Source organism: Lycorma delicatula, chromosome 4 (assembly GCF_047948215.1).
Source record: "Lycorma delicatula isolate Av1 chromosome 4, ASM4794821v1, whole genome shotgun sequence".
Classification (NCBI taxonomy): domain Eukaryota; kingdom Metazoa; phylum Arthropoda; class Insecta; order Hemiptera; family Fulgoridae; genus Lycorma; species Lycorma delicatula.
Window position 1 is genome coordinate 47271130 of NC_134458.1, and position 20100 is coordinate 47291229.

General features: G+C 28.2%; 1 protein-coding gene across 1 annotated transcript in view; it reads left to right on the forward strand.

Annotated features, from left to right (window-relative positions):
• Window positions 1-20100, forward strand: part of tou (bromodomain adjacent to zinc finger domain 2B toutatis) — a 539960-nt gene that overhangs the window by 450214 nt on the left and 69646 nt on the right. Inside the window, exons 21-22 of the mRNA XM_075362856.1 lie at window positions 2524-2568; window positions 12274-12327. Of these exons, the coding sequence (XP_075218971.1) occupies window positions 2524-2568; window positions 12274-12327 (99 nt within the window). The remainder of the gene's footprint in view (window positions 1-2523; window positions 2569-12273; window positions 12328-20100) is intronic.

The following is a 20100-nucleotide window of genomic DNA, read 5'->3' on the forward strand; positions in this document are numbered from 1 at the left end:
GAAGAAGACAAATCAACCCATCGAGGGATGCCTTTCATTGAGGTAGTTTCTTCTGCTATTCAGGACAACTCAGAAGGCTAAGTTCTTTATAATTCAGTTAATAAATTAAGCAACAAAGAAATTATGGAAGGGTTCTTCTTATGTTTGCTTAAATTTATTAACACAGTATGTATGAAATTGTTAAGCAGGTTTTTCACACTACCCACTTGACACTCTGATTTTAGGTATGTTTTATGGTGACTAGATGGAGACTGTTTGATTTTGATGGTGAATTTTTTTAGATGAAAGAGAATGGTATTGTAGAACAACATGTAAGAGTTAAACATTATTTTAAATTGTTTTAATGCACTAAGTAATGATGAAGAATTATGAGCTATACATAGTCTTAATGTGTTAATTACGTAGTGGATGGTTAATTGCTTCAAATTTCATAGAATAATAATAGAGGATAATGAAAAATTTGAAACTATCAACTTCAGTCGATAGTGATCATATTGAGAAAATGTATACTATTTTCTGGGAAAATTGTCAGTATGTTGCCCATGAAGTGTTAGTAGTGGAAATTTTATAAAGTCCGCCATTTAATTTTGAAAAAGAAAACTGTGCATTTTGTTGTAGTAAAATTTTGCTGACAGCATAACAAAGAAATGAATTGTTATATGTCAGGTGTTCTAGGACCAATGAAAAAAGGTTTTGAAAGTGTCATAACTTGATGAGTTTTGAATGTTAGAATATGATGTGGAAACCAAAGGTCAGTTTTCAGTTGATGGGAAAATTATTGCTGCTATAAAAAAAATGTACTACCAAGTTAACTTGATCTAGGTTATGTTGATTGCCTTTTTTGATGCCACTGTGTCATTTATCAGCAGTTCAGCCTACAATGTCAAACTCTCAAGAAGTATTATTATTTATTTCATGATTATGACCATTGTTCAGGAGAGGTAGTTGGAGAGAAGTGGCTAGAGTTGTGGGTCAATTCATGGATGTTGATCCATGAAAATACACCTGCACGTGATGCCTCACTCCTTATGAAACGTTTGGTGAAATGTGAAGTTTAGTCTCCTATAAATGTTTTCTTGTTTTAAAAATAAAATTAACTTGAGATTTTCTGCTTTTTCAAATGATGGAATGGGGTTAAAACATCATTGACAACATATTTGAAAGATTTTGATAATCTATAAAGAAAATATTTCTCCAAAGAATAAATGTTATTCATGTATATTTTATGTTTGGTTAAAATGAAAGGATAAAGAAGCAATGAATTATTCCATGTTGATAATTCATTTGGCATTGGATGTAGGAAGCTAAAAGCACTGCATTTCAGGAAAAAATTTACATTCTGTATAAAGAAAAATACAACATCGATTTTCCTTTAATATTCTCTACCATTCTGGCTAAATGTTTTATGTATTTAAGTGGAACTTTGCCAACATGTTACTTAAAAGAGGTCACAGTACTTTTATTGGAGAAAAAAATAATTATGAAATAATTATTTGTTATATTAAACACCTTGTAAAAGCTGATGATTCCAAAACACTTTATGGAAAAACACTCATGGAATACTATCATGAGAATAAAAGAATGTGAATTTAAAATGTCAGTGGGGTAATACTGGGTTGATTCAGTGGACTGATTCCCTCTGATAGATCAGCAAAGTTAAAAACCATTTATGTACTTACCTTCAGATAGGTGGTTGATATTAGTGTCCGATTAATGACTATTAACTATAGTAGTTGATTTAAGAATAAGTTAATAAAATAAAAAAGAAATATACAAATGATCCGATTAAATATTTATTAGAAATTTTTATTTAATATTAGGTTTTCAGTTCTTTGCTACTTTATTGTCAAAAACTAATCGTATATGTATGTGCAATATGTAATGCACTGTTTGATATATTTATCTTAGTAATTGCACTTATATCAAATTGATTTTCTTTAATGATGGTAAGAGTGACACTGCCTCAGTGCACTCATCATGATTTGAAAATGTCAATTTATGACTTCATAAATATTACTGCAACTAGTCTAAAGGATCTGTGTAATAATAATATTAAACATTTACTACATTTATTTGTTTTTTAGCACTTGCAGAATTTTTTTATTTAGCAAGTATCTACCTTTTTCTTTAATTGCAATATTGTATAGATTTAACTTATTACTGTTTGTTAATTCATATATATAAATAAAAAACTTAAGGTGTCATTGATAAAAACAAAGAACTACTATGTCAGAAAAAATTTGAGAAATAAATTTTGCTTGAGACTGCCCAGTTGGTTTCAAGGTCAATTAAACTGTTAAGCAAATACTCAGCAGGTAAGCTTATTTTGTTACTTCACAAGGGTTAGGCCCGCCTTGTTTTTTAAAGTTATTGTTATAACTGTTAAAGATATCATTATAAGACTGTTAGAATGAGCATGCAGCCATATATCCAATGATTGCAGGTAAGATAAATGAGTTTGAAATCTTATTAAATTTATTTGTCTCATTAACATTTACTAAAAGTTTATAATTTCTGTTGCAGGAACGAGAATTGAAAAGACAACAAGCTGTTTTGATAAAAGAACAGGTGAGTTAAATTATCGATGAAGATATAACAGATTGCAAGTTGTAAAGTATGTAATTGATGTGAATTTATCTAACTTTGTTTTTCTTAGTGTTTATATCTTCGTAATTAATTTTAGTTAAAATTCATATGCACTTTTAGTATAATTTTTAAAGAAAAATCTGTCTAGTTAAATATAATATTTAACTTATTTATTAGTTTCAATAGATTTCATTATTGTTAAAAAAGTATATGATATCCTTCAGATAATTTAAAAAAAAATAGTTTTCTAATGACAGATTTAAATTATGAAAACGTATATATATGGAATCGCAGTTGTCTTTTATTTGTGATTGTTTATTATCATTTTGTTCTCTTAATAAATTAGCCTATTAAATTATTAAAATTATATTTTTGCTTCTATTTTTTATTAAAAGTTATTACTTTATTAAATAAATGGTTTTTTTGTGAAAGTTTTTATTTATTTATTTGCTTTTTCTGTAGATTATTTTATTTTGTGCATGTTTTCATTTAAATCATTATATTATAAAAATAAACATGTATTGTAAAATTTTTCTAAAAATATTTTACCATTAAATAGAAAAGAAAATTTACATTTTAATAACTGGAAGTATTGATTGATTGTAAGATATAATGTAAAATTATCCAATTATTGTATTAAAATTTGATCTGTGTGTAAATATTTAGGTAGATTTATAGTGAATTGATTAACATTTACTTTGTAAGTTCCACAACTAGTTCTTAACTGTACTAGACATATGCATACAAGCATTACTTCGATGTAAATATTTTTTTCCATTTTTATCTGAATTATAAATATAAAATAAAAATATGTAGGAATGAACTGATCCACAAGGATACCATGGTACCCTCCTCTTCTGAATCTTTTTTTAAGACTTTGCTTTATAATGAATGAATCTTTGAAAATTTAATGTTCCTTCTATTATGGTAGTCAGTGGATTTATAGGAACATACTTAAAAAAAAGAAAGGTACTTCTCCATTTGCTCTTAAATTGCCTTCCTGTTTGAAAGTTGCCATTTTGTAGCTATCATTCCATTTTTTTAAAACAAATTATACTTGGCAGAACTCATTTTTGGGTTATTATCTTGTATGATTTTGAACATTGAATTCAAGGATATGAAATTATAAGGCATGTGGTCTACAATGGATGATTGTTACAGTTAGTTTTATTCAGTAACAGTCAGAACATTTTTACCTTGCAGATAATAACTCAGTTGTATTACTGATTAATATTTTTTTTGTATGGGTTTACATGTAAATTGTATTTATGCACAATTAATCTTTATCTTGTTTGTCTGTGTTTGATGTATATGTGCATGAAAATATTTTTGGTGCTCTTTATCAGGGTTTATCAGGGTTGTTTCAAGAACAAAGGTATTAAGTTTTAAGCCCATGCAATGGTTTCATTCAGTGAAATAAGTGAATTGTTAAAAATTAAAACATGTTATGTATTTACACAATGATGCTCATTCAATTAATGTTGGTGAGTGTTTGAATATTGTTCTAAGTTTATAAAAATTTGATATTGTTATTCAGAATTTATATATAAATATACTTTTAGGTTGTTTCAAATCAGAACTGTATTGCAAAATTACGGGAAATGATTGTTCATGCAAAAATAAAGAATAAATAAAATATAAAGAAGATCCTTTAAATATATGTCTGCAAGTGCTTCATTTTCAACGTGTCTGTACACGTTTTATTCATAGCAATTCATATATCAAAAGTAGATTTAAGTTATTTTGATGAAATTTGGTTTTCAAATTTAAACCATCACAATAAATATAGGGTATTTATGTTTTCAAATTTCAGAATGGTGTCGTAGTTTCAGTTTTAAATCATTAATATATTGGATTTATCAGATAATGTAAAATTTAAAGATTTTATTTTGAACAACATAACACTACAACGATTTAAGGATTATTAAGAAAAAAGAGTTGTAGCAGAAATTTGAAGAAATAATTTTGTTAGTTTTTTTTCCTTCAATAAAAAAAGAACTATTGTCAGTAAATGTGAATTATTACACTAATACTTTTTACTATAAATACGTTGGTGTTAAATAATTGTTTTCTTTTTTTTAGCAATCAGTAAATATTTGATCTAAAAATAAAATTATATAATTTTTATTTCAATACTCGATTTTAAAAATATTGGGGAATTATGATGTTAATATGACAGTTAAGTAAATATACATGAAATTTACAATGTAGGATAAAACTATAGCTTTTAAGTTGAAATTTTTCTAAAACACGTATCATTGTTTGCTAAAAACATTTAAAGAAGTTATAGTTATGTATAAATCGTATTTCATAACTAAAAACAGTAGATATACTGAAGGACATACTCAAGGTGTATAGCTTTAGTTAAGATCCATGTGTAGAGGTGTCTTGATACCTGGACTATTAAAAAATGTGCAGTATTTGTCAGATTTTGTCAAAACCATCAACGATATGCCTGTGAAACTCTTCAGTACAATGTACTGGAGTAGAATGAACTATTATCTTAATATTTTCTTATAAATAAAATAAATTTGATGGGTTGGGATCAGGGATCTTTCTGGCTGAAGGCTGGCTTTTACTGACCAATCCATTAATTGATATAGATTACATTTTATTGTTCATAAACAAGTGTGGTTGAAATGAGCTGGACCTCGTGTCATATTTGGTATGTAGTTTCATACAAAAATGGATACATCTTCAAGCAAAGGAAGCCAAAGTAATTCCATTCTAAATGTTTACAGGGAACTGATGTTGATGTCAATTTTGGTTGATTTGTGGGTTTTGCGTGACCCAGATAAAACTGTTGGCGGAGATAACTATGGGATTCTTAGAAAAGTGAGCTTCATTCCTAAATAAATAAAATTCTGTTCAAGAAATCTGAGTTACCTTACCTTGAAAAAAAAAACCGAGTAATTTGTTGATAGAAGATAATGCACTTGTTCATGATAGGGGTGCCATACCTGCTCATGCTGCATTATCCAAACACATTGTAGTCTACAAAATCAAATTGTATAACTACTTTCTTAGCACTGGTGAAATGAAAAAAAATATTTCCCTCTACTTAAGGTGTTTGATGCCATCCTTTGTTAGCATGGTCTTTCAATTTAAAAGATACTACTTTTTATGAATGAAATTTTGTTTATTGGTACAAAATGTGTGAGAATAATGTTTGTACCCATTACCAGCCACATTCTTCAAAAAGAACATAGTAGTATTTAAAAAAGGCATCTAAGGATTAATTATCTACTATAGGTGTATAAATTACACACATTAATAATATCTTTTTAATATAAGTTATTAGTGTATTTAAATGTTTAATATCAGTGTTTTTTTTTGTCTTCAGTCATTTGACTGGTTTGATGCAGCCCTCTAAGATTCCCTATCTAGTGCTAGTCGTTTCATTTTGATATACCACCTACATCCTACATCCCTAACAATCTGTTTTACATATTCCAAACGTTGCCTGCCTGCACAATTTTTTCTTTCTACCTGTCCCTCCAATATTAAAGCGACTATTCCAAGATGCCTTAATATGTTGCCTATAAATCTGTCTCTTCTTGTAACTATATTTTTCCAAATGCTTCTTTTTTCATGTATTTGCTGCAGCACTTCTTCATTTGTCACTATTTCCACCCATCTGATTTTTAAAATTTTCTTATAGCACCACATTTCAAAAGCTTCTAATCTTTTCTTCTCAGGTACTTCGATTGTCCAAGTTTCACTTCCATATAAAGCTACGCTCTAAACATATACTTTCAAAAATCTTTTTCTGATGTTTAAATTAATTTTTATGTAAACAAATTATATCTCTGAATGAAGGCTCGTTTCGCTTGTGCTATTCAGCATTTTATATCGCTCCTGCTTCGTCCATCTTTAGTAATTCTACTTCCCAAATAACAAAATTCTTCTACCTCCATAATCTTTTCTCCTCCTATTTTCACATTCAGTGGTCCATCTTTGTTATTTCTACTACATTTCATTACTTTTGTTTTGTTCTTGTTTATTTTCATGCGATAGTTCTTGCGTAGGACTTCATCTATGCCGTTCATTGTTTCTTCTAAATCTTTTTTACTCTCGGCTAGAATTACTATATCATCAGCAAATCGTAGCATCTTTATCTTTTCACCTTGTACTGTTACTCCGGATCTAAACTGTTCTTTAACATCATTAACTTAATTAATTTCAGTGTTATAATTATTTAATTTTATCCTCCAACAGCTTTTCTTTCTTTTTTTTAACTGTTTAGCCTCTGGTAACTACCGTTCAGATAATACTTCAGAGGATGAATGAGGATGATATGTATGAGTGTAAATGAAGTGTAGTCTTGTACATTCTCAGTTCGACCATTTCTGAGATGTGTGGTTAATTAAAACCCAACCACCAAAGAACACTGGTATCCACGATCTAGTATTCAAGTCCGTGTAAAAATAACTGGCTTTACTAGGACTTGAACGCTGGAACTCTCGACTTCCAAATCAGCTGATTTGGGAAGACGCTTTCACCAGTAGACCAACCCGGTGGGTATCCTCCAACAGCTGGAATAAACAAACTAATCCAGCTGCTGTAAACTAGTGCTTCTTAAATTAAAATAAAATTTCTTAAAAAAATATCATATTTATCTTTATTATTTAATTTTTAGAAATTTACAAAAGAAAATATGGAATAAAATTGCTAAGAACTTTTGAAATTTGAAAATGTAAGATCACAGTTACTTATTTTGTAAAAAGTTATTATTTCAACATTACCAAATTTCATTAAAATGCCTCAATCCGTTTTGAAAAATGAATTTTATGAAAATTTCAGACAGACAGACAGAAAACAAAGTATTTTCAGAAATATGTATATAAGAACTTTTTTCTTTATTCTTGGATGACCAATCAGTTCTTCAGAGTTTAGATATATATTTTTAATATATTTTCCACACGTGTGGGCACATCTTTTATTTTGTATGATCAAGGGGTTTAGGTAACAGTGATAGTAATACTATGTTTGTGTTGTTGCCTTTAATTGTGTATTTTTTGCAGTTGGATAGTGTTTGGCACTAAAAATGAAACATTTTCACTATTTAATTTATTGAAAAATATTAGGTTATGCACCACTGTATTATAGTTAAAATAATTTCATTTTCCCTAATTTGAAGTTTTACTTGATTCTAACTTCATTTGTTTCTTATAAAATAAAATTAAATTACAATAATCCATGTTAATAAAAGTAAAATCTAAACAGTGCTGTTTTCTAAACAGCACTGTACTGCTGTTGTCAAGAAAAGCACATTTTTAATATCCATACTTTTCAACTTTTACAACTGTTTTATAAAGTTCCTAACTTTATCAACTTGAATTATTTTTTTGCAAAATCACTGTTGTTTTTGTTAATTGTGTTATTCATTTAAGATTTTATATGGTAATGAACATTTCTTTCAGGCCAATACTGTTCCATTCTGGTAAAATTTGTTCAGTAGTGACATATATGTGATAGTAAAATGATTTAGGTGATAGTAGAAGCTTCAGTGTGGAGTATAGGTTCCATTGCTCAAGGTAATTTGGTAGTTTCGAGCAAGACAAAAACAAAAATATGTTCTTTTTATTTATTTAAATAATTTTGTTATGTTACATGATTAGTAATGGTGGGTTCTGATTCATGCATTATTAGTTGTATGAAAATACAACTAATAATACCAAAATGTGTATACTAAAGTTGTCAATATAACTACATATAGTAGTCATTAGGATTCTGTTTTGGGTTTTAAAAATTATTTTACCTGACTGCTATTTAATTAGGTAGAGTTAGTCTACTGGCTAATGAGTTCTGAGTGATTGAGTATAAATGTGTAACGTACAGTTTCACCTGATCCCAATGTCTCTACTGTTGAATCTTTCCGAACTCATAGTCGCATGTGCATGAAAAAACACATGGACTCATGGACTTGAGTGCATGTTTGTGTAATGTGTTTACATTTATACGTGTGAATATTTTGTCATATGAATTTTTACCAGTAAACTTTTTGAAATTCATTGCTATTTTTTTAAACTAAGATTATTTTGCGTTTGTAAATTCATAACAGAGATTATTTGGCTTACTGTAATTTACAAGTATTGAATGATAATTATTGTAATAATATTATTATTAATATATTTACTCTGAATTTTATCTTTAAAAATTGTATACATTAATGAAAGAAAATATTTACAATATAGCAAAAGTAAATTAATACTTTAAAAGAACGTAAAAAAGTTTATAAAAGCTTAATTAAATGTATCTATATGTGTATAAAATCTATTATACTAACTAGATAGAGCATTGTCAGCTTCTATGTCAGAGGAAAGTCGGTACAACAGAATTCTCTTAATTAGGACTAAAAAAAATTTTTTCAGTTATGGAATCTCCTCAATAATTTAGCAGACGTATTACTGTTTATCTTACAATACTTGCATAAAATTATGGAGTCATTATGTTCATAATTTAGGTTATGTGGTAATATTGAAAAATACATTGTACAGGCAAGGGAAGAAGAGCAAATTCCTTAATCAAAGAGTAGCAAGCTCACAAGCAGACAGTTCTACCTAATGTTTAAAAACATTTTTCTTCCTCACAAAGAATAAGCTATGCTAAACAATTATTGGAATCAAAGAATGTTAAGGACCATTTACATAGAGTAAAATTTATGTGGCATGCATTTCATTTGTTAAACAATCATTAGTTATTTTAAATTAATTTCACAAAAAATAAATTTTATTTTTACACTACATCCTTCAGTTTCCAGTCTGCTACATCCTGAGACATTTAAGTTGTTTTGGTACCATCTAATTGCAAACAGTGCGGTATACTATCTAACTTAGAACAGAATCATTGTATTAGATTCAGTTTTGGGTGAAATTATTGTTGGATTTTTAAAGTATCAGCCGTTACTCATGGTATATAACCTGCATATAATTTTAAGCAAGTTTTGTACATTAATTAGTGTAATATTAAAAAATCCCATCTAACAAATAAAACAAAAAAATACAAAGTTTTCTATCAGTTTGTGGATAGATATTTTGTAAATTAACAAAATAACTGTTTTTCTACTAGGCTTTTACTTTATTGAGAAATGTGTTGAATATGTAAGTTCGGAATTCTTTCTTAAAATTAATAACTTGAAGTGCATTATAAATCAGTTTTTGAGTTGTAATTTGTTTTGAGTTGTTTCTTGTACTCTGTAAAAACACAAAAAGAAAATTTTCATTTTTTGTGAATATGTTAATTTTTTAGTACCTTTTATTGTTCAATTATGAATTTAATAAAAACTTGTGAGACTTTAAAAATGATTAAGATACATAAAAATGTAAGATATATTATTTTAAAGTGTCACTTGCCCTCTGGCAATACTATGTGTGTTGCAATTTTGTCCACTCTGTATAAAAAAAAATTTCCTAAATGCTGGAGTGTTCCAAGAAGTGCACAGCAGATGTGCAAAATTATGAACGTAGTATGAAACTGAAAGACAAATAATTGGTTAATAGTGTTCAAGTTATCAAACTGTATGTTGAGGACTACCAAATTTTTAAGATTTAAACATTTTTTTAACTATTTGAAGTTTTTTTTTAATTACACAGAAATTTTATTTAAAATATATTATTTTATGTTTCATTTCTTATTGTTGTATTTTTCATTTGTGCATTATAATTAGTTTGTAGTTAAAAAAAGCCAGTTTTTTTTTACATGAAAGTTATAAAATGTTTTAATTATATTTTGAAATACTGACAAGATTATAATTATGTATTGATTTTTAAAAAAAATGTTGTACAAAAAGAATCATCAAGTCATTGTCAAGAAATTTATTTATCACTAATATTTTCAATTATTAATTGTTATTTGGACGTTAAAAATAACACTTTTTTAATTTTGTGATCAATTATGTATGTTTGACTAGTTTGAGATGTGTTTCTGGGTGAGAATAAGCCAAAAATAATTGTGTTACCCTACATAAATTGTTTATTTATATTACTTGTAAAAAAATAATTGTTACCCTACATAAATTATTTATTTATATTACTTTCAAATAGCAAAAGTCATAATTATTTTTCTTGTATACAGCTGTTTTACGTTGATGTTCTGTGTCTTTAGCAATTACATAAATTTAATCTGGTTGATATTCACCTTGTTCTGTTGCCTAGCTTGAGATTTGTTTACAATCTTTCAAACTGCATTGTATTATTAAAATTATCTGACAGACGAAAACTGATTTTTTATATGTGGTTACCCATATTAGCCCTATTTTGCTCTAAGTTTTGTTTTCTCTGTCACTTGGATAAAACTTTTAAGTCCATAATTTATTCTAATGTTGAAGATGCAATACGAATGTAAAACAGATTGTCCGCATGTAAAATAACATTGAGTTCTATACTTTCAAGATTTTATGACAGTTACATTAATTTTATTACCAAATATATACTTAAAACATAGCCTATGTAATATATTTTTTCAGCATTTGCATATTTAATATACATTTATTGAATCAAAAATTTTGTACTAACTAAATTGTAATGTCTGTTTTTCTTAGTTTATCTCATACATTTATGATTTTTACTTTTAATGTTTAAACTTTCAATAACTTCCAAGAATTCTTACACTAATGAAGATGTAGAATGCAGTGGCAGTCCATATTTCAGGCATCTGTGATATTTCTTTACTCTGATTTTTAATTTTTTTCATGTGATGAGTTTTAATGATTTAATTTATTTTTAACATTTTTAAAATATAAATTATAATGTTGTGTAAATACATTAAAAAGTCTCCTATTATAAATTTTTAATTTCTGGCAAAAATACAATGATTTATTAAGCTTTTTCTCCCTCTTGAAAATATATGCAAACAGATTAAAATTATCTATTCTCACATCATAAATGCATTAGAGCATGCAATATTTCTTTTTAGAATTCAGCTTCCACTGTGTTAACCAGATGAAATACATAACTTATAAAATGTATTGTAGTTAGTAAAAGCAGTACTTTTATTGGTTTACCATGACTAGTTTTGATTTGTATTGTGTATATTGTCAGCTTTCCTAGAAAAGTTCTTTTTTTAGTGTAGCTTGACTGTATTTAACTATGATTTTGTCATTGTTGATTATTATTCAGTATTGTTGGAAGAATCTCAATTTAAAAAATTAATAAAAACTGAAGATTATGATTAAATTAACTGAAAACATTTGCTGTAAAGTTTTGATTTTTACTGTAAGGTGTTTATTCTTTTTAAGTAAAATGTGTCTTGGTTATAAGGTGATATTTGGAAATATTCTTTTAAATTTTGTACTCACTTTCTATTATTTTTGTTGATCTTTTTTGTATTATTAGTCCACAGTGTTATGCTTATCCTGTGTTTAGTTAGTTTTTTATTTTTTTCATAACTTACATAAGTTTTTAATTTGTTCTTTTTCTTGCAAAACATTTTAAATTCTTTATTAAAAATATTTAAAAAACAAATTAATATGCTTTACTTCTTAATTAGCAGACAGTAGAAATCACTATTACTGTCTACTAATGGTAGGTTATTGTAGTCTCTTGTTTTCTTATGGATAGTTGTGAAATGCTGCCTATTTAATTGAGTATAGTTTTAAAAATTCCAAGTTTTGTATTTGTTTTGTACTGTATTGTATTGTATTGCATATTGTATTTGTGATTTGTCTTGACATTTCATTTCTTCTAGCTGTACATGCAAGAGCTGAGCAAACAGCGTGAGTTACTGTACACCGTCGAATTGGTATGTGTATTTGTACTTCCTATTTGATTATAAATTCTGTAAACTGGGGGAAATCTTATTTAATTATATGATTGTTGTGTTTAACTGTTTTGATTATTTTATCCATGGAAATTCTTTTATCGAAACGTATACTTTGTAACTTTAATGTTTCACAACATTGTTAATTTGATCTGGAAAGGTAGAATTTTCTTTCTTTTTTTTTTAGTTGAATAGAGTGTTTATAATTATTGTTCAGATCAGCTGTCGGTAAGTCCTTAAATGTTCTTTCTAGTTATGAACAATGCTATTTTATGTTTTTTAAGTTATGAAGTTTTCTTTTATTCAATTTTATGGTAAATGTTTTGTAACAGGTTAGTGTTTATGGGAATTGAATATTGATATGCTAAGAGGTGTAGTTAAGTCACATACTAGGAACACCCGATTTTGTTCTTGGCAAAGCATAATTCTTAGACCTACTTAAGCCACTATTACTTTAAGAGGTACAAGTTTTATGCAGTTATCGTTATTCTTAACAGCAATTGTTTTATAATTTTAATTGAATTCTTTCAGTTTACAGAATTTTATTAATAAAACTAACTAGAACTTTTGCATGTGTTGTTTTAATTACAGTTGTTTTTAATGTGTATAATTGAATTCTTAAAATTTCTGAAACATTTAAACTCTGTTCTAATATCATTTGAAAAATCTAACTTACTTCTACACTGTATATTGACATCTAAGAAATGGTTATAACTAAAACTCATGTTACAAAAGCTCTTATGTTGACTTAGCTGAATCATCAGTCATAATATATATATTTAAATAAATAAATGTTATTTTTTTTTTTTTTAATTTACTTAGTAATGAATAAAATTCATGAAGTACAAAATTAGATATTATTTAGAGGGCTAGCAACACAAAAGACTAAATTCAATTGCCATTTTTGACAAATTAGTGAACCTTATAAAATTCTACCCACCAATTTATTTAAAATAAATTAAACAATATTACTGCGTTAGTGAATTTTTAAATAATACTTTTTCAATTAAAAAAACCTGAATTTTCTGTTTTTCTGTTCAACCTGCATATAAATATGTGGTCAAATAATATTCATGAACCCCTTATTATTCAAGAACAATTTTTTAACTTTTGAGTCTAATATATTATATTTATAATATTATATAACTAATTGCATATTCTGATTCGCATAAATTCAATGAGTAAGCATGTACAAATGTTCAACTTGAATGAGGCACTATCAGTTACTGTAGTCTACAAATATTAATTTATTTGCAAAGACTTAATAATAATTTACAGAAGGTGTTGAAAATGATGTCCATCCACTTCTATGCACTTGTCACATGTTTGACCATGTTCCTGGCTACTCTTGTTAGCTGTACTCTATTTCCTCGATGGCACTGGTAATGTTTGTCTTCAATTCCTGCAGATTGCTCCTATGAACAATTTCTTTTAAGTAACCCTACAGAAAGAAGTTTGGACTAGTCAGATCAGGGGATCTTGGTGGCCAGAATCCTTTAGAAATGATTCTTGTTCCGAAAAAATCCTGTAGCATCTCCATAGTAGAGCAAGCTGTATGGCAAGTGGTGTTGTCCTGTTGTAACCAGCAGTCATGCTCATCCCCTTGCAGTAAGGCAAAAAACAGTTACTGTTGGATAATTTCTTGGTAGACTGCAGCATTCACAGTTTTTTCAAAAAGCAAGGGTCCTATTATTTGTCACCTTAAAACCGAACATCATATGCCTATTTTTTGTGGGTGATGGGTAGATTCAAAGAAAATAAGCAGGTTTTCAGTACCCCAGGTCTGGTAGTTATTTCAGACTGTTAACATACCCAAAAAGATGACTCCATGCTTCATCTGTGAAAAACACTTAATCTAAAATGCCAATGTTGCTTCTAATGAACTTTCTGAACCATTGACAGTAGTGAACCCTTTTAGTGTAATCAGCATTAGATAGCTCATGGAAAGCCTGCATTCAATACAGGTAACATTTCAGTATTCTCCTTACTGCAGTGTGGGCTGAAACTAGTGAAATGTTCTTTTCACGGCTTATTCTCCACAAAGATTTATATTGAAGATATCTTGCAATTGCTGCTTTAATATCCTGTACAACCTGTATCATTAATATCCTGTACAACCTGTATCATTAAAACTGATCTGTGTCAGGTATGTTTCGGTCTAACACCAAACTTGTTTCACAAAATTTTTTAATACTGAATAATTCTTTTCATTGGTACTTCCTTTTCAAATTTCTCCCTGAACTTTTGCCAACACACAACATGAGATTTCATCTCTGATTAAGTTTTCATCATGAATACACATTCTTTAGCAGTTAGCCGCATCTTAACAAACAACAGCACATGATTATGCAACCTTGTTCATAACCCAATGCTCGACACAGATTGGCAATACTTGATGTACAGACAATAAATAGTACTCCTCACTCCAGCTCCAATCGTCCCAATATCTTCCACATTATTTTATTCATCTCACACCAATATATGCATTTTAACAAAAATATGCATTTAGTATAAACTACTAAGTGATGGAGGTCCCTTTTAAATTGAAAACCCTATAGTATTGTTTATTATTTTGTATAAAAGATCACCATTATTGTTGCCACATATATTCAGAGTTGTATAGTCATTTATGTGTTTCCAATTGTACTGCTTATATATGATTTTATTTTTAAATAAATTATGTATGAAGATTAGAAACAAGGATTAATTTATAGCTAAATGGGAGTAAAACGTATCGGGAATCCCTGTTGGGATTTTGTGGTGAAAAAGATGGTTTACATTTTTTATGTAATTTTAGAAATGTTGCTTGCCATTAAAAAAGATTTCATTTATATTTATAAACTGATTTTCCATAAAAAAAGTTTTAAAGTTCTTCACAAAATTATAATGTGGAATAAAATTAGATTATTGTTCTGGTTTACGTTGTCATATGTATTCTGAAGATCTATGAATGGCAAGTAGTTAGTTTTGCCTTTATTCATCTTTTTTTATATTAATCTAGAGGTAAAATTGCTTCCCTATTACACTTTCTTCCGGAAACTGAACTAATGTTCATTTTTATTACATGTACCACCCTACTCTTATGTTTTGGTCTTATGTAAACTACCACAGTAGTTTTGTTCATTTGTAAACTACTGAGTATTTTTATACATTTCTTTGCTCATCTCTTTGCTATGGTAAAAACTATTTATTTCAAAAGTAAAAGAAAATTTAAAAATTACCTGTTTAGAAAAATATTGTCTCCATTGAAAAAGTTGAAAATAAATTTGTTTTATTATTACATTTTATTAAATTTATAATACAACTTTTGAATATTAGTACTTATATATAGTTAATAAATGCATAGTAATCTTTCTGAAATATACCATAGGACATTTTTTCAAAAAAAATACAGAAATTCATTTCTTTAATTTATTTTTAATTAAAATACAACAAATATATTTTTTTATAAACTAATATTCTTTTAGTTACCATTTTTTGGTTGTACAAAAATAAGCTTTTTTATCGTAGATTATTGGGTATGGGTAAGCTTTGATAAAAACACTTTAGTGAATAGAAATTATAGTCTTTTTTTTGAAATTATAATATTTTTTACTGAAATTAAAAATATTTCACAGCTAGAATTAAAAAAAAAAAAATAACTTTTATTGAAATAATGAAGAAATGTTATAAAGAATAATAATGTAATTTAATTCAAATTTCCTTTATGTTATTATAAATATGATGGAATATTAAAATTAAATTATTTTGTAGTTATTGTTTTATTCTATATAAAAATAAATGCCATATTAAAAATTTAATAGTACTCCTATGTTAGTCCATTTTTAAATGATTACTTTTTTTTTAATAGAAAAATTGTGAATGTTCATTATTTTTTCAGAACAGTCAATTTTATGCTATAATTAAATTAGTGAATAATAATTACCATAAAGTGCAGTGTACTAGTTGAATCTAAACTTTAATATTTTTTATATCCCTAGTGTGTAAGCTAGATTAAAGTGAAGGAGTATGGGTCCTTGGTTTACCTGATTGGTACCTCAACTTTAGGTTAGATTTTTGTGTAAGCAAATTGTATGTTTAAAATGCTTTCACTGGTACAGCATCTTAGAAACAGTTAATGATTGAAAATGTTTTTAAACATCTGTTTTTTTTAACTATTGTCTAAATCAAACCGTTCTTCGGCATGCATTAGGATGAACAATAAGTAATGTACAAAATTTTATAAATTAGTTCATTTTAACGTAATGCCAAATTAAGCCAACCACTCATCTCCATAACTTATTTCTCATTAGTAGATTTACTTTTATTTTTATGTAAACTTTTTTCTAGGTTTTTCAGTTCATTACTTTTACTGTTTGCATGTAAAATTTGTAAATTCCTCTATATTTTAATTGGTTTATTAATTATGAATTTAGTGCTCTGCCAGATCAGATAATTTACATTTTAAAAGCACATTTATATTCATGGTTTTGAAAAAACCAATGACTGGTGATTGTGCCTTTGAATGTGGTGGCTAGTTTATTGTTTTTTTTTTTTTTATTGGATATATTTTTTCTGTTAAATGTATATTTAAGGTTCGCTCTGAATATTGTGAAAAATAATATTTGTAATATTGATTTTTAAAAATAATCACACATTTATTATTATTATTATTATATTTACTTTATGAAATGGAGACTTTCCCCAACCCTGCTGGCCCATTTTTTCTGGGATCCTGTTAAAACAACTTTTAAGAAAATTATCAACTTACCTTTCCTTAGCCAAAGCAGGCTGATTTGATTGGTTTGATGTTATTCTCCAATATGTTGTTCTGTGCCTATCATTTAAACTCAGCATATTTTCTGCATTCTACAGCTTCAATTTATCTATTTTATATAGTCTAATCTTTGCTTTCCTGTATGGTGTTTGCCTTTTACAATCTCTCTATTACCAAATTAACTAAGCATAGATGTTTTAAAACATAGATGATGAGCCTAATTCATCTCTTTACTTAGTTTTGTCACAAATTTTTTTCCTATCCATTTTGTTTTTTGTTGAGCCATCTAACTTTTAATATCCTTCTGTAATCCCACATTTGAAAAGTCTGTACTATTTTCCTTTCTGTTTTTCCTATTGTTGTCCATGTCTCTATTTTTGTAAATTGCTTATTTGTAAAATATTAGGGAATATACGTATATTTTAATCCTAAATTCTATTTGTGATTTAATTATAGCAATGGATGAAGGGTATTTATCAAGATGTATTTTTTTGTGTCTTTAGTCATTTGACTGTTTTGATGCAGCTCTCCAAGATTCCCTATCTAGTGCTAGTCGTTTCATTTCAGTATACCCACCCTCTACATCCTACATCCCTAACAATTTGTTTTACATATTCCAAACGTGGCCTGCCTACATAATTTTTTCCTTCTACCTGTCCTTCCAATATTAAAGCGACTATTCCAGGATGCCTTAGTATGTGGCCTATAAGTCTGTCTCCTCTTTTAATTATATTTTTCCAAATGCTTCTTTCTTCATCTATTTGCCGCAATACCTCTTCATTTGTCACTTTATCCACCCATCTGATTTTTAACATTCTCCTATAGCACATACTTTCAAAAATCTTTTCCTGACATTTAAATTAATTTTTGATGTACACAAATTATATTTGTTACTGAAGGCTCGTTTCGCTTGTGCTATTTGGCATTTTATATCGCTCCTGCTTTGTCCATCTTTAGTAATTCTACTTCCCAAATAACAAAATTCTTCTACCTCCATAATCTTTTCTCCTCCTATTTTCACATTCAGTAGTCCATCTTTGTTATTTATACTACATTTCATTACTTTTGTTTTGTTCTTGTTTATTTTCATGCGATAGTTCTTGCGTAGGACTTCATCTATGCCGTTCATTGTTTCTTCTAAATCCTTTTTACACTCGGCTAGAATTACTATATCATCAGTAAATCGTAGCATCTTTATCTTTTCACCTTGTAGTGTTACTCTGAATCTAAATTGTTCTTTAACATCATTAACTGCTAGTTCCATGTAAAGATTAAAAAGTAACGGAGATAGGGTACATCCTTGTCAGACTCCCTTTCTTATTACGGCTTCTTTCTTATGTTCTTCAATTATTACTGTTGCTGTTTGGTTCCTGTACATGTTAGCAATTGTTCTTCTATCTCTGTATTTGAACCCTAATTTTTTTAAAATGCTGAACATTTTATTCCAGTCTACGTTATCGAATGCCTTTTCTAGGTCTATAAACGCCAAGTATGTTGGTTTGTTTTTCTTTAATCTTCCTTCTACTATTAATCTTAGGCCTAAAATTGCTTCCTTTGTCCCTATACTCTTCCTGAAACCAAATTGGTCTTCTCCTAACACTTCTTCCACTCTCCTCTCAATTCTTCTGTATAGAATTCTAGTTAAGATTCTTGATGCATGACTAGTTAAACTAATTGTTCTGTATTCTTCACATTTATCTGCCTCTACTTTCTTTGGTATCATGACTATAACACTTTTTTTGAAGTCTGACGGAAATTCCCCTTTTTCATAAATATTACACACCAGTTTGTATAATCTATCAATCGCTTCCTCACCTGCACTGCGCAGTAATTCTACAGGTATTCCGTCTATTCCAGGAGCCTTTCTGTCATTTAAATCTTTTAATGCTCTCTTAAATTCAGATCTCAGTATTGTTTCTCCCATTTCATCCTCCTCAACTTCCTCTTCTTCCTCTATAACACCATTTTCTAATTCATTTCCTCCGTATAACTCTTCAATATATTCCACCCATCTATCGACTTTACCTTTCGTATTATATATTGGTGTACCATCTTTGTTTAACACATTATTAGATTTTAATTTATGTACCCCAAACTTTTCCTTAACTTTCCTGTATGCTCCGTCTATTTTACCAATGTTCATTTCTCTTTCCACTTCTGAACACTTTTCTTTAATCCACTCTTCTTTCGCCAGTTTGCACTTCCTGTTTATAGCATTTCTTAATTGCCGATAGTTCCTTTTACTTTCTTCATCACTAGCATTCTTATATTTTCTATGTTCATCCATCAGCTGCAATATATCGTCTGAAACCCAAGGTTTTCTGCCAGTTCTCTTTATTCTGCCTAAGTTTTCTTCTGCTGATTTAAGAATTTTCTTTTTAACATTCTCCCATTCTTCTTCTACATTTTCTACCTTATCTTTTTTACTCATACCTCTTGCGATGTCCTCCTCAAAAATCTTCTTTACCTCCTCTTCCTCAAGCTTCTCTAAATTCCACCGATTCATCTGACACCTTTTCTTCAGGCTTTTAAACCCCAATCTACATTTCATTATCACCAAATTATGGTCGCTATCAATGTCTGCTCCAGGGTAAGTTTTGCAGTCAACGAGTTGATTTCTAAATCTTTGCTTAACCATGATATAATCTATCTGATACCTTGCAGTATCACCTGGTTTTTTCCAAGTGTGTATTCTTCTGTTATGATTTTTAAATTGGATGTTGGCAATTACTAAATTATACTTCGTGCAAAACTCTATAAGTCGGTCCCCTCTTTCATTCCTTTTGCCCAGCCCGTTGAATTATGAATGCTGTAACCCTGCGGAAATCATACTCTGGATTTTCCTATCAGTTTTAATCAGTGGAAAACAAAATCTCTTAATTGTTTTTGCACTCCCAAGATCTACTTAAGAATTAGAATTTCTTCCAGGGGTAGAGCGAGTCAGTTAGTTTTTCATGTGGATTTATGTAATTAAATATATGTGGTCACAATTAATTTTA